General features: G+C 44.7%; 1 protein-coding gene across 1 annotated transcript in view; it reads right to left on the bottom strand.

The window, feature by feature from the left end:
• The window catches only part of IA-2 (tyrosine phosphatase IA-2), a 624,632-nt gene that overhangs the window by 413,715 nt on the left and 197,651 nt on the right, over nt 1-13,266 (bottom strand). Inside the window, exons 8-9 of the mRNA XM_037429474.2 lie at nt 6,699-6,883; nt 1,975-2,089 (exon numbers count right to left, since the gene is read on the bottom strand). Of these exons, the coding sequence (XP_037285371.2) occupies nt 1,975-2,089; nt 6,699-6,883 (300 nt within the window). The remainder of the gene's footprint in view (nt 1-1,974; nt 2,090-6,698; nt 6,884-13,266) is intronic.

Genomic DNA, 13,266 nt, shown 5'->3' with positions numbered 1-13,266 from the left:
ATCGACTCTTACTGCACTTGTAACATAAAATAGGACGTGACACGAAGAACTCACAATCGTGTCAATCTATAGCCGATCGCAAAGCAAGAAAATCATGGCTATGAACCATTGCCTCGCGGGAGCGAATTCTCCCGCTTATGATAGGTATATAGGCGAAGTCTACGTGCGAAAAAAAAGTAGTCACTAAATCACAAAAATATACGGGCTCACCCGTGCGACTTTGTTGTGTGGTACCACAGTGTCGGAGAACTCGGTTTAGCGAATCAATACATGTCTTGATAGCATGAGAATGAACTTAAAACTGTCAGTGCTTGGCAAGTTGCAACAGATTCACCATGAGGCATCCGGATCGCCTTGGTGTAGGGATCTTTGCCTCATATAACAAAGGGCTGGCGTTGCTAGTTCACATACAACCACTGCGAAAGCTGAAGAACCAGCTCAATAAAAAAAAAACAGGGGGAACTTATTTTTAAAAGAACGCATGTCCGTCGAGGTTATATCTAGGGGTACTTGAATCGCAGACAAGAGAGATAGAAGTGACGGACAGTTTTACACCCGTTTAGAGTGCGTGTGCGTCAGGCCAAACTGCACATTTGCAATAGCCTCTTGGCTTGCCACCGCTGTACTTTAGCTATGTAGCAAACGCAGCGGCTTTGGTGAGCAATGAATCATGTATATGTTGTAACAGGAGACTTCGAGTAAAGAATTGCGCGGAACGTGGCTACCGGGAAACCTTGATTGATTGATATGTGGGGTTTAACGTCCCAAAACCACCATATGGTTATGAGAGACGCTGTAGTGGAGGGCTCCGGAAATTTCGACCACCTGGGGTTCTTTAACGTGCAACCAAATCTGGGTACATGGGCCTACAGCCCTTCCGCCTTCATCAGAAATGCAGCCTCCACAGCTGGGATTTGATCCCGCGATGTGTGGGTCAACAGCCGAGTACCTTAGCCGCTAGACCACTGCGGTGAAGCTACCAGCAAACCTAACCGTCCAAAACTTCACCGACAAATAATTCTTTCGAGCATCGCGACTTAGAAAAGGTTAGCTTCATTCAGAGTGCACGACATTTCGAAATTGCTGCGTTCGACGGGTAAACTAGAGAATAGAAACTTTTATTTGCGCGAATTGGTTCATAACTTTCGATGATGCAGCTCGAATAAAAGAAGCGAAGAAGGAACACACAACGATAACACAAGTGCTCTGATGTCGTTCGTGTTCCCTCTTCATTCTCTTCTGTTCGCGTTGCGCTTTCCAAAAACAAAACTATACCACATGCACAGGACGCTACAATGGGAGTGTGAATGACGATACCGTCGATACGCTATCTCCACAGTAGCACGGGATCTTTTGAGTAAAGACGCTGTGACTCTTGTTCAAGCTGTTAGCTGGCATGGGCTTAATATTTCATGCTAAGCAGAGCGCGAAAAGGGAGCCACATGAGAAGAAGAACGCCGCAGGACAAGCGACACACGACTACCGACGAGCGCAGCCTTGTACCCCGCGGTTTAGTGCATTCTGGCAACATAGAACAGTTGTCTTTTCAGCTCGTTGGCGGAAAAGACTGCCGCTGGGTGGTGCTCTATAGTGCTATTACATGTTTGTAAACAGTGGTAGGCGTCGTCGACATGCCAGGGGCACTTGCAGCGACATCGTGACGCGTAGGCTCCGCCCTCTGTGATCACGTGACAAATGGCACAGCAGCTGCAAAGCTGCTTCAGCAGAAAAAGCGCGTCAGGGAGTCTTAGGTGGGAGGCCCCATTTAGCGTAGATAATGTGGTATTGTAGAAATGATCGTTAGTCAGAAAACCACATTTCTTTTATTACGACTGAGTACCCGAAGGTTCACGTTTTTTATCTAAACAATGCCTAAATAACGGCACTGGCTTTGGATCAAGCTAGGTCACTCGAAGGTTGCCCAAAAAAGAACTTGAAGGCGTTTCATGCTTAAAAGATGACGCCCGCACTCACCGACTTCCTTCAGATGGTCCAGCACGGCGTCCTCCTGTCCAACATCATCCTGAGTCCCGAAGCGCATCTTATTACGCTGATGTTGGGCCATCATTATTCGGCGTACGTTCTCCACCTGAGAGGCAAGCGCACGAGTTACAAATACGTCTCCATTTTTTCGTATAAATAAAAAAAGCTCATAAAAACTCGCTGATAAACACCTTTCACAATTCGGACAATTCGAATAATCAAAAATCGTAAAGAGCGTACCTCCTTCAGCGACAACAAACTCGGAATGTATGCTTGCGTTTGTTTCAACAAGCTTTAGGTTTCTAATAAGAACAAACGTAGCTAGGCGTTTATTCAAGCATTCATGCATGAATACTTGAATACAAACACCTAGCTACGTTTCTACGTATCAAAAACTTGAAGCTTGTTGAAAAAAAAACGCGTCTGTGTGTGTGTGTGTGTGTGTGTGTGTGTGTGTGTGTGTGTGTGTGTGTGTGTGTGTGTGTGTGTGCGTGCGTGCGTGCGTGTGTGTGTTTGTGTGTGTGTGTGTGTGTGTGTGTGTGTGTGTGTGCGCGCGTGTGTGTGCGTGCGTGTGCGTGTGCGTGTGTGTGTTTGTGTGTGTGTGTGTGTGTGTGTGTGTGTGTGTGTGTGTGTGTGTGTGTGTGTGTGTGTGTGTGTGTGTGTGTGTGTGTGTGTGTGTGTGTGTGTGTGTGTGTGTGTGTGTGTGTGTGTGTGTGTGTGTGTGTGTGTGTGTGTGTGTGTGTGTGTGTGTGTGTGTGTGTGTGTGTGTGTGTGTGTGTGTGTGTGTGTGTGTGTGTGTGTGTGTGTGTGTGTGTGTGTGTGTGTGTGTGTGTGTGTGTGTGTGTGTGTGTGTTCGTTAAATTATAATTTCATTTATTATTGCGGAGTATTGAGAAAAATGAAGTACAGTGTTTAGTTTTCGTCAAGAAAATAAGGGAAGCTGGGAGAAAAGTCTGAGATGCAGCTTGACTAGCTCCTGAACTTTCCTCCTTTCTGCAACCCCCACGCATCACCCGAAAAGTGCACTTTACTAGGTTTGCAGCAGGGCCAATCAACAGCTCTATTAACAGTGAGTAAAAGGAAATTAAAGCATGGAGAAACAGGATTATCAGCGACATTGAAAAATACACTCATCGGAAAATTAAGTATTAAGAACACAATGCTTTAATTTATAATGCAAAATTAAACGCCGATTTTTGAAGAACTAGATGTTTGCGAGAAATAAACTGCGATAAACACAACATTTTCTATAAAAAATTAATAAACCCTAGAAAATATCCTCCAAATTTCAAAAAATAAGCTCTGGAAGCATGAATTTTTATTTATAATGTACTGCAACTGACGTTTGTGGCATGGTTAGGCCCGTCAACGCAGCATCATCGCGCGGACAACATCTGGAACTCTTTTTTCGTTACCCACGAACATATCGGCTGGTACTGCGCGCGTCTGACAAGAGCTATGTAGATTACGCATTACCAAACAACACCCATTAATTCTACTAGTAAAGCAACCAACTGTTTCAATGCATTAGCATTTCGTGGACTGAGCCTGATGTGTTTCAGGTGCGAAATTGAGATGGAATACAAGTGTTTTAGAGGCAGTCACTAAGTCAATGAAGTAGTCAAGAACGTTTAGATGTTTCGCCATACTAAGCATTTTATTTGGTTATGCTATGAAAGTTGAAGACACTTATGTTCTCCAAGAAGAAAAAAAAATTGAGACTAGATTGTTACTGTCTGAAAAGTTACCTATACAGGCATGTTAAGGCAGGGTGCTACGTTATAATTATCTCATGCGCTATAATGTAGCCGTCAATACACCATACTACGATAAGATTACATTTTCACCAAGGTTTGACACACCTAACGTGAGTTCTCACCCCACATTCTCTTGTCACACGTGAAATGGTACATTGCAAAGCGCGACATGGTTATGCTTAAGCTGCTGTTTGGTTTACGAAACCCCCTATACAATTCCCCATCCACTAAAAGCTAATTTCAGTGGGTTTAATGAGTTGCAATGACGAAGGAGCTCTGTTCCAATACATTGGTGCACAATGTGGGACATACCAAATGCCTTCACAAGCGCTTACGACGCACTAATTCCATGCGTCTTAAAAGGCGCTCCTTGTCGATGTGCCCTCTCTGTATGTATGCTCCATAATAAGAGAAAGTGGGATTCTTCCCTTACTTTGTTCCTTTCTTATTTTTCCGCGCCCCCATACACCTTACCCATCACAAAATAGTGATGAAAATATTTATATTCCGGCTTATTTCCCCATTCTCTATGGGTAGTTCGTTTCTATTTCTCTCTCTCTTTGAAACGCACATCGACATTGGAATCACTGCATTGTACTAGAAGATTATCATACCAGAACGTTGACAGGCTAAAACGACTTCGACAGGCTTAGCATGAGTATCGGCACCTCTCACATATAAACCAAACAGCATCGAAGCACAGTGAAGCACTAACCTGATAATCTTCTTTTTTGGTCACTCATTTTTAAAACATATGCGTGCAAGTTTTCGAGGCAACAACATCCTGGAATTCTGATGGCGTTTATAAATAGTCAGCACCACTGGCATATCACCTAGTTCTCGAAATCCTAAACAGCTAATCCTACACGCCGGATAAAATGCATAGCGCTGGTTCGGTTTTTTTTTTTTTTTTCAAGTCGCACATATCAAAAGGTTGAAATAAAACCTCCGCAGACGCGCCTGGAGAGTGTATCTTTGACTAGCCACCGGAGCAAGCCCTGAAGACGATAAAAAGGTAAACTTCAGAACGATAAAACCAACACAATGAGCGAAGCTGTCGGCGAACTTTCCGTAACGACGCTCAGCGCACTTATATAGCTCCGACCGATTCAGCGGTGTTCTCTTCGTCGTTTTTACACGCTCATGCAGTCTACACAGGCACACACATTACGCTGATTCTAAGTCGTTTCGGCAAATTCACTAATCGGATCACTGAAAAGCACCGAGGGGAAGTTGTAAGCAAGAGAAACTCCCATAATCCTTCCACTAAAGCGATTCCGAAGTGTCCTCTCAACGCGCCCGTCTCTTCAACGACGATCCATCCAATCTCTTCTTGCGTTCTCTGAACGACGAACTTGAATTGATAGTCGAGAAAAGTATAACACCAAGCTTCTTTGACGAAGGAAGAATGACTGGCACAAAGAACATCTAATCTCCCTATACTTGATCCCTCAATGAGGAACACATACGCGTGCTTAGCAAAGGTTAAAGCATGGCAGCGCGACAAAACTAATAGATTGCGCGTCTGGAGCAGCAGCCAAGAGAGTGAGGAAGTGAGAGACTACTTGGAGAAATCTAGAATGTGTGAAGAACTGTTTGTTTGCTCAGCGAACCATCTTCTTGTTGGTATGCCACCACAGAGTGTTCATTTCTTCTTTACATTTGTGAGAAGCAAGTGTGTGCCTTCAGGCATGCTTCTTTTCCGCTTTAATGTCATTATTTTCTTTCCTTTTTCCTCATTGTAAGGCAGCAAACCAGATTCGAGTCTCGTTAACGTTCTCCTATATTTCTCTCTTCCTTTTTTTTTGAGCTTGGGAGTTTCCGCAAGATTGTGAATATACTAAAAATTGAGAACCCACCTTTCATTCTCTATAAAGTCGTCGTTGGAGTCTAGTTCATCATGAAGCAGAACCTTTAGTATATATGCAGTTGTTATGGTCAAGTAATTATGTGTTATTCAGTATACTCTTATTCACGTAAATATACGCACGCACACTAAGGGCAATGGCCCACAAACAGCGATCTTGTGAGGGTTTTGTGTACTCTGGGAACGTAGTTAACTATATGCGTGCATGGATGTTTGCGTAAAGGTGGCAATAGTGCTAAGCTGCACCTAATTACTTCATCATGAATAATCCCCTTACTAGAAATACTAATGAGTGCGTAAAAATGCTTTTTATAGTTCTAATGAATTTCTAACTATCTGAAGTCATAATGTTAAAATGTTTTGCCTATACTGTTTATACTAAATATACGGGGTATTGCAGACCCAGACCACGATACTATTAGAATGAATGTCATTGTAGAGGGCTACAGAAATTTCAGCAATCTGGTGTTCTTTAACGGGTGCTGACGTCGCGCAGTACACAGGCCTCTACCTTTTCGCCTTCACCAAAATGCTGCCGCCGCGGCCTTCTGGTTAGCAGCCAACAGTCATGACCACTGACGCACTACGGGGCTTGTTTAGCTTATGTTCCCACTCAGCAAAGCTGGCAGTTGCGCGCTAAGTAAGTTAGTTAGTAGGTAAATAACTGAGTGCGTGCGTGAGTGAGTGAGTCAGTGAGAGCATGTGCAAGCAGACAGCTCAAGGTAATAGTACCAAGTAAGCTCCAAACAGAAGAGGCTGTTTTATTTTGTACGAAAATGTAAATACTAGCACTTACGACTCTATAACCACAACATCATCATAGGGACTGTATGAGGGCCATATAGTTACGCAACAACGGAATAATTTAGACCCACTGGGGTTCTTCAAAGTGCGCTAAAATACCAGTACAGGGTCTGTCAACCTTCCCAGACCATCAAGACGCCGTAGGAATGCATTGGATAGTGGTCTGGTGGTGTGTAAACTGTTAAAAAACTCTATTCATTGGTGATTTCGCCTTTCGCCCCAATGGAAATGCGACCATCGTGGCCGAAAATAACCAGCCTCCTCGCACCTAGAAGAACAACACTTACGTTTTCCAGTGACGTCTCCGATGAATCGGGTTCGTGGTAGAAGTAGGTCGGTCCCGGCTTCTTGGTGTCGTAGCGCATAGGACGCCGGAATGCAGGATCTTGGCGCACACCAATGTCCAAGAGCTCGTCACCTTCATAGGCCCCAGTAGGGTACAGCGTCTCTTTTGGGAACTCCATCCAGCCGTCTGGACGGGCATATTTAGAACAACTTAAGTTAGGTAGAAGAAATGAAAAGAGAAGGTAATCTGTTGTCCCTTATAAAAAGGAACGCGGGAGCACGTGGCCATTGCTCTGCGGCGGCCGCCTACAGCGCCATCAACCGACAGCGATAAAAAACAACGTTCGCTTTGGGCGCTATCTATCGGCGAACAAAATAACCAGTCACGGCCAGTCTCGAGACCCACGCTCGCAAGACTGGCCGTGGCCGGCCGTGTCTGGTTATTTGTGCCGGGTGTCGTCCGCGAACCACGGACGATTTGCTCACAGCAGACGACGCGCTGCAGGCATCGCCGGTAGCGCTATCGTAGCGAGAGCGTAATCCAGCGGCGTTTCTCAACCGGCCATCACTGGTTATTCTGTCTGCTGATAAATGACGCCGAAAGCGAACGTGTTTTATTTCACTGTTGATTGATGGCGCTGTAGGCGACCACCGCAGAACATTGGTCACGCGCTCCCGTGTTCCCTTTCATAAAGGACGACAGGGTACATTTATTAGATACATTATTTTCGAAAATATATACACACAGGTAATTCACGCTAATTACATTACAGCTCTAATGATAATAACTAATAAGTAAGGAAGGCATAAGAACAAAAACTTACAAGTGATTACAACATGAGTTACAGTTAATGCAAACCATAATTATTACCAGTTAAATGAGAAAATGGTCGATGATTTGTGGGGTTTAACGTCCCAAAACCACCGTTTGATTATGAGAGATGCCGTAGTGTAAGACTCCACGGAGAAATTTCGACCACCTGCGGTTTTTTAACGTGCACCCAAATCTGAGCACACGGCCCTACAGCAATTTCGCCTTCATCAAAAAAGCAAGTAAAAGAGAAGATATTGAAGTAAATGAAAACAATAGAAATATATGGAGACTACAACACGCCCAATTGTAGGCGACAATCATCTGTCATACAAAAAAAAAAGTTTTTCTCGTTCTGGAGGTGATGGATCAATCTTGGTAGTGAGACATAGAGACTTCATTTATTTCTCTTTCGGTTTTGATTACTTAGCCATTACGTTGCCGAGCCTGCTTCGTGCAGAGTGTCACCGAGGTACTAGTGTACAGGTATGCTGCTGAACGCTAACGTCACCCTGGTATTGCCGCTATGATGTGACCTCGGTTGAAGTTTATGTATAACTCTGTCAGTCCGGAGATAAAATCAGCTGGTTAACAACGCGCTCTTCTGTTCAAGAGCTTTTCGCAAAGCTTTTCAGGACTGCTGCGAATACCAAGTTCTGCAAATACTTAGAACGATTCACAAGCCTTTTTTTTTTCTTCAAAAGAAATGTTATGCAAAAAACATTGGAAAGATTTAGTTTGCTCAAAAGCTTAGCGCTTTCGTGTTATCCCATAACCGTATCAGTAAGCGTGAGCAACCGAATTAGTGGTGCCACCTGACGGTGCAGAAACAATCTACATTCAAGCACAAAATTACAATACAGACTTTTGAAATTGCCACAGCGCATGCGCTCTTCTCATAGCGGGAGTTGTGCGAAACATTCGGCATGACCTCCGTGCAGCACTCGGTCTCAGAAACATTGGTTCAAGCTATGGGACCCAAACATCAACTTTCCACTATAACAGCGCAATCTATCTTCTTTCATCGTCAACGAGCCGAAAACCACTAAGGCCATCTAGTGATACTATTTCCAAGGGCACGATACACACAACGCCATCTAATAAGCAGTTCATTAACTGGATGCGGCTACTTACATACTACATGCGAGCGGAAGAGGGAACGACCCCCACCTAAGGAGCTTCGACCCTGAAAATTCGCAGCGTCCGCACGTTAACTAAAGCTGGACTGCGGGTCTCTGCGCCCAATCAGAGTCTCCTGTCTATCACTGCCCATAAGCAATGATTGGCATTTTCCAGTAGAAAACGCCGGGCGATCACTGCGTACTTTGCGCCTCCCCAGGATTCTCTACTGCTGAGCGGCAGCTTCAACGTCGCCGCCAGTGTAAGCGTTCGCAGATTCGCATCTCCAAATCATTCCTTCAGTGGGAGATGGCGTAATTTTTTTTCTTTATAAAGAAGACATAGCGATGCGCCTATATCGGCCGTCAATACCAAATCACAGGGAGCCTCGAGTTCACTCGTTCTTGCCGCCGCCCCGGCTGCGGGAGCCACGGGGGACCTTCTTCGTCGGCGACGCCGCCGCTGGGAGGCGGCCCTTTAAGGCCAAACCTCATAAGCGCGAAAATGCACGCGACAGCGACAAGCGACGCGATGTAGATCGTCTTCGCGCGATCAGTCGCTAGCGCAGGCAAACCTCATTCACGCGACGGCTTCGGCGAGCGAATTCCACTGTTGCTGGCATGAGGCCGTCTACTCGCACCAAGAAAACCGCGTAGCGAGCGGTATGCAATTTAAAAATAAGATATATTGTTGCGTAATGAAACGGAAAGTGTTTATTATTGCCTTGCAGCACTTTTTTATATGCACATGTGTAATAAACATTGCGTTATTTCTTGTTGCGCATACGTGACTCGGGCAGGGTCACGTGCACCTATGTAGTCCTTGTCTTTTCCAGTTTTTCGCTATTGGCTGCTTGAGCCCAGCACTTCCGGGCGATGAGCGACGGTGTCCGAATCTGGAGAACCGAGCGATCGCGCGAAAGCGAGCACGCGACACGTCGCGCGAACGCCCTGTTTCGTCGCTCATAGCGTCGCTCGTCGCTGTCGCGTGCATTTTCGCGCTTATGAGGTTTGGCCCTTAAAGCCCAGAGCTGAACGACGAACTCTGGGCCGTCCGGCAGGCGGAGGATGCCGCCCGAGTCCAGGGACTACGAGCCGCCACCTGAAGCCACCGAGACCAAATTACCGGACCATTGTGTCCAATAAAATCTTTTCTCTCTTTCTCTCGGTGTCCAGTGCGAGGAACTTTCAGTACGGCTAAGTTCTTTTCGACACGTCAGACACATCAAGTATGATTGCCCTTTTCTCTCGCTTTTCTTTCTGGCAAGCGACAGTTTAATATAAAATTCAGTTTTCGATGTGGAGAACAGCTCTATTGCAAATTAACACTTGGACATATTGGCAGCTTGATTTACTAAATTGTTTTTAATTGCGCAAAAGCCTTGTGCCCCTGTTGTGGCCCCACGGAAAAAACTTAGATTCCGGAACTGATTCCATCGGTTCTAATTGTGCTAGCGTTATATCATGGGTGCTCCAAGTTCTTTGGTTCTTCTCCCCTGTAAATTTTCGGGGACGGCTTTAAGCTCTCCCATAGTAGAGTACCATGTACTCTAAATCGTTACCCACTTTTTTCTAATCCCCCCCAAGTTCTCTGTCACCTGCTTGCCCTGCAATTCTTACTTCGCTCGTTGCACGGTGATCAGTGTCTCGCTTTAATCTTGCTTGCTATTTCTTTTCACCAAAACACGCTATTTAATAACCAGATGCATGGCCTAATTTTGGACCACAAGCACTGAACGTGGCTGAATTTTACTCCACGGCAGTAGCATTTTATCGTCACGCCTAGCAGATTTGCCCAAATGTGGACATTCTAGAAAGCCGTATTTTAGATACGACGGCGGCTCTTCAGCTTCCTCTGGTTTCTCCAGCCCGTCTAGCACGATCGAGACATGTCTCGTGGAGCGGGATATAACGGCATCACTTTTTTTTTTTGCCTGGTCATCTCCGTGACTTCATGTGGCATGACGATAGTTAAAGCGCGAGAACAAAACGACGACACAGAGATAAGAAGGACACGAAAGACTGTCCTTCTTGTCTCTGTGTCGTCGTTTTGTTCTCGTGCTATAAGTATCGTCATGCCATACCAATTAACCCAAGCTGGCACACTTCTAAGTTCATGTGGCGTCTCGGATGGAGAGTATACTCTCACACGGGACAGACTGGAGAAGTGGGGCATGGTCCCATTTCCCACTTGTTCTAAATGTCCGTTACAGGAGTCTAACCAGCATATCCTGCAGGAATGTGTCATTGCAAAGGTGTTTTGGAAGGCAGTTAACACTGGTGTCCATGACCTAGGTGTTAAATGCTGTGTCACATCTGGTCGCTGCTCGCGTAGTCGCTTTGCACGCCTAGTAGCTGCGGGAGCTTTTTGTTTGTGGCGTAATAGGTGCGAAGCTGTTGCGGCATATCATCGTCGTCGTGCTCTTTTTCCGATTCTGGAACGCTTATACTCCGAGCTTCTATCGTTTCTGTCGGAGGAATTGTTCTTCCTTGGGGAGGAAGAATTTCTACGACAATGATCGTGCTGCTTCCTGTCCATAGTTGATAGACGTGTTCGGTTAGTCTTCCACCTGGCCTGGTTCCTATAGCCAGGTCACCTGTTAGTATCTGATTAATGCATGTAAATTGTATGTGTTTACTATTTCTATGTGTTTGTGTATGCCCTGTATGCGTGTTGGTGCTTCTACATATGCACTTCTTTCTAACGCTGTAAACTATGTAAATTACACGCATCTTGATAACTGTTGTATACATTTGCTAACATCTTCATCAAGTCTTGTAAACTCTGTACATATATAATCATATACATTGCCGATATTGTGATTACTGTACATGTGTAATGTATGTAGTCATTAGAAACATGTGTTAGGGACACCCCCCTCAGACTTGGACACTTTAATTTAAAGGTGTCATACATGCGTGTTGTCATTTGTTTGCTTTTGTGCTTGTTGCATAGAGCCTGGTTCCATAGGTTTGTAGCGTCCCCAGATAGAATAATATTTTTTGAAACACTCTAAATCGTTAACAACATTTACTAAACATTGTCCTCATTTTTTTTTACGGGTCGGCTTTATGCTCCCCCATAGTAAAGTTCCAAGTACTTTAAATCATGAGCCACCTTCTCTAAACACACGTAAAGAGCTATATGCTGTTCTAACGCTCTTTCTTATTCGGAGCCTGCGTCCGGCCCGAGCGTAATTCTTGTCCATGCGGTCAAATGGAGGGTGGGCCCCACGGGACGGCTTTATGATCTGCCGTTGTCGAGTACTAGGTACTCTAAATTGTTAACCGCTTTTTTTCTAAACCAACGAAAGCATGGCTGAAATTTCTATCGTGCGAATGCGAGTTTCAAGGGTTTGACAGAGGGCGACCTCGTGTCGAAATGGGCCAGTGCTTAAATTACTGTCGACGCCACCTCATCAAGTGTGAGGCTCACGGGACGGATTTCAGCTCTCCCATAGTTAAGTACGAAGTACAATAAATCGTTAAGCACTTTTTCTAAACCCACAAGATCGAACAAAGTATGCCTGAAATTTCTTTCAAAATTTTATATAGTGTTGCCCGATGAGTAGAAAGAAGAGATCCGCAATTCATTTAGGTACAGTTTTTTTTTTTTCGTAGCACAGCGAATTAATAGTGACGAAGAGGTGGCGTGACACACTTACCTGCTCTGTTGTTTTTTCTTTTTTTTGGGGGGGGGAGGGGGCGTTGCAAAACAAAGAAAATATATTGAAACTACGGAACTGAAACTTGTTTAACTAAATATAGCGTACTTGCGCTTACGCTCAATTATATTGTCGTTCTCTGCGTAGGGTATATTTTTTTAATTCCTAAATTTGACCTAAAACACATTTATTTGCCTAAATTGCGGGCCTTTATTTTACAAAAAAAGACCTATGACAGAGTAGTGAAAATTTTGCGTTGTGTTCTCAGCGTGCTTATTTATAAAACTGTCGAAGACTATATTAAAAACACTTGCTGATAAAAAGATATAATCGCGCTAAATTAAAAAAAGAGCCTGCAAGGAAAACTACTGGCGAGATCAAAAAAACCATTCTTGATATTTTTATTCTTTCATCACTTATTCTCCTGAACATAAGCTTTCACAATGAATAAAAAACATGTTGCACAATTTTGCTTTACTTGCAGTCACAGCCCATCCAAAAATGCCCTTGCGCAAAGATAGGTAATTGTAGATCGGACATCCTGCCCGCAAAGTATGGAATGCCGGCCTATACTTCGGTTTCTTGAAAGGCAAGCAGCACCGAAATGGCTGTCGACTGCACTGAGGAAGCCAATTTCGCAATGATTTGGTCACGGAAGCGGCCATGAGTACCGGATTACCGAGCAAGCAAGCGCGCACAGTTCACGTTTCGCTGTGATGAGGACCCGTCGAATAAGGCCTTTGCGTAAGACTGAGCACAACATGTGGGTCTGAAGATCATGGGAAATTTGTGATCGCGTACGGCTTTCGAATTTGGCATTGAGTAATTATGTCTTGCCGCTGCATATTAGCAGTGTTGAACTTGGTCGTGAATGATTAGAGATTAGTGTTGCACGCGTGGGGTTCACTGAGGCACTGCATCATCAAGCTATCACGTGTAAGCCGGTAACTCTGCGAAAATGTCTTGTCTTTGAAAA

This window comes from Rhipicephalus microplus, chromosome 1 (genome assembly GCF_043290135.1).
Source record: "Rhipicephalus microplus isolate Deutch F79 chromosome 1, USDA_Rmic, whole genome shotgun sequence".
NCBI classification, from domain to species: domain Eukaryota; kingdom Metazoa; phylum Arthropoda; class Arachnida; order Ixodida; family Ixodidae; genus Rhipicephalus; species Rhipicephalus microplus.
This window is presented reverse-complemented; position numbering and strand designations above follow the sequence as displayed.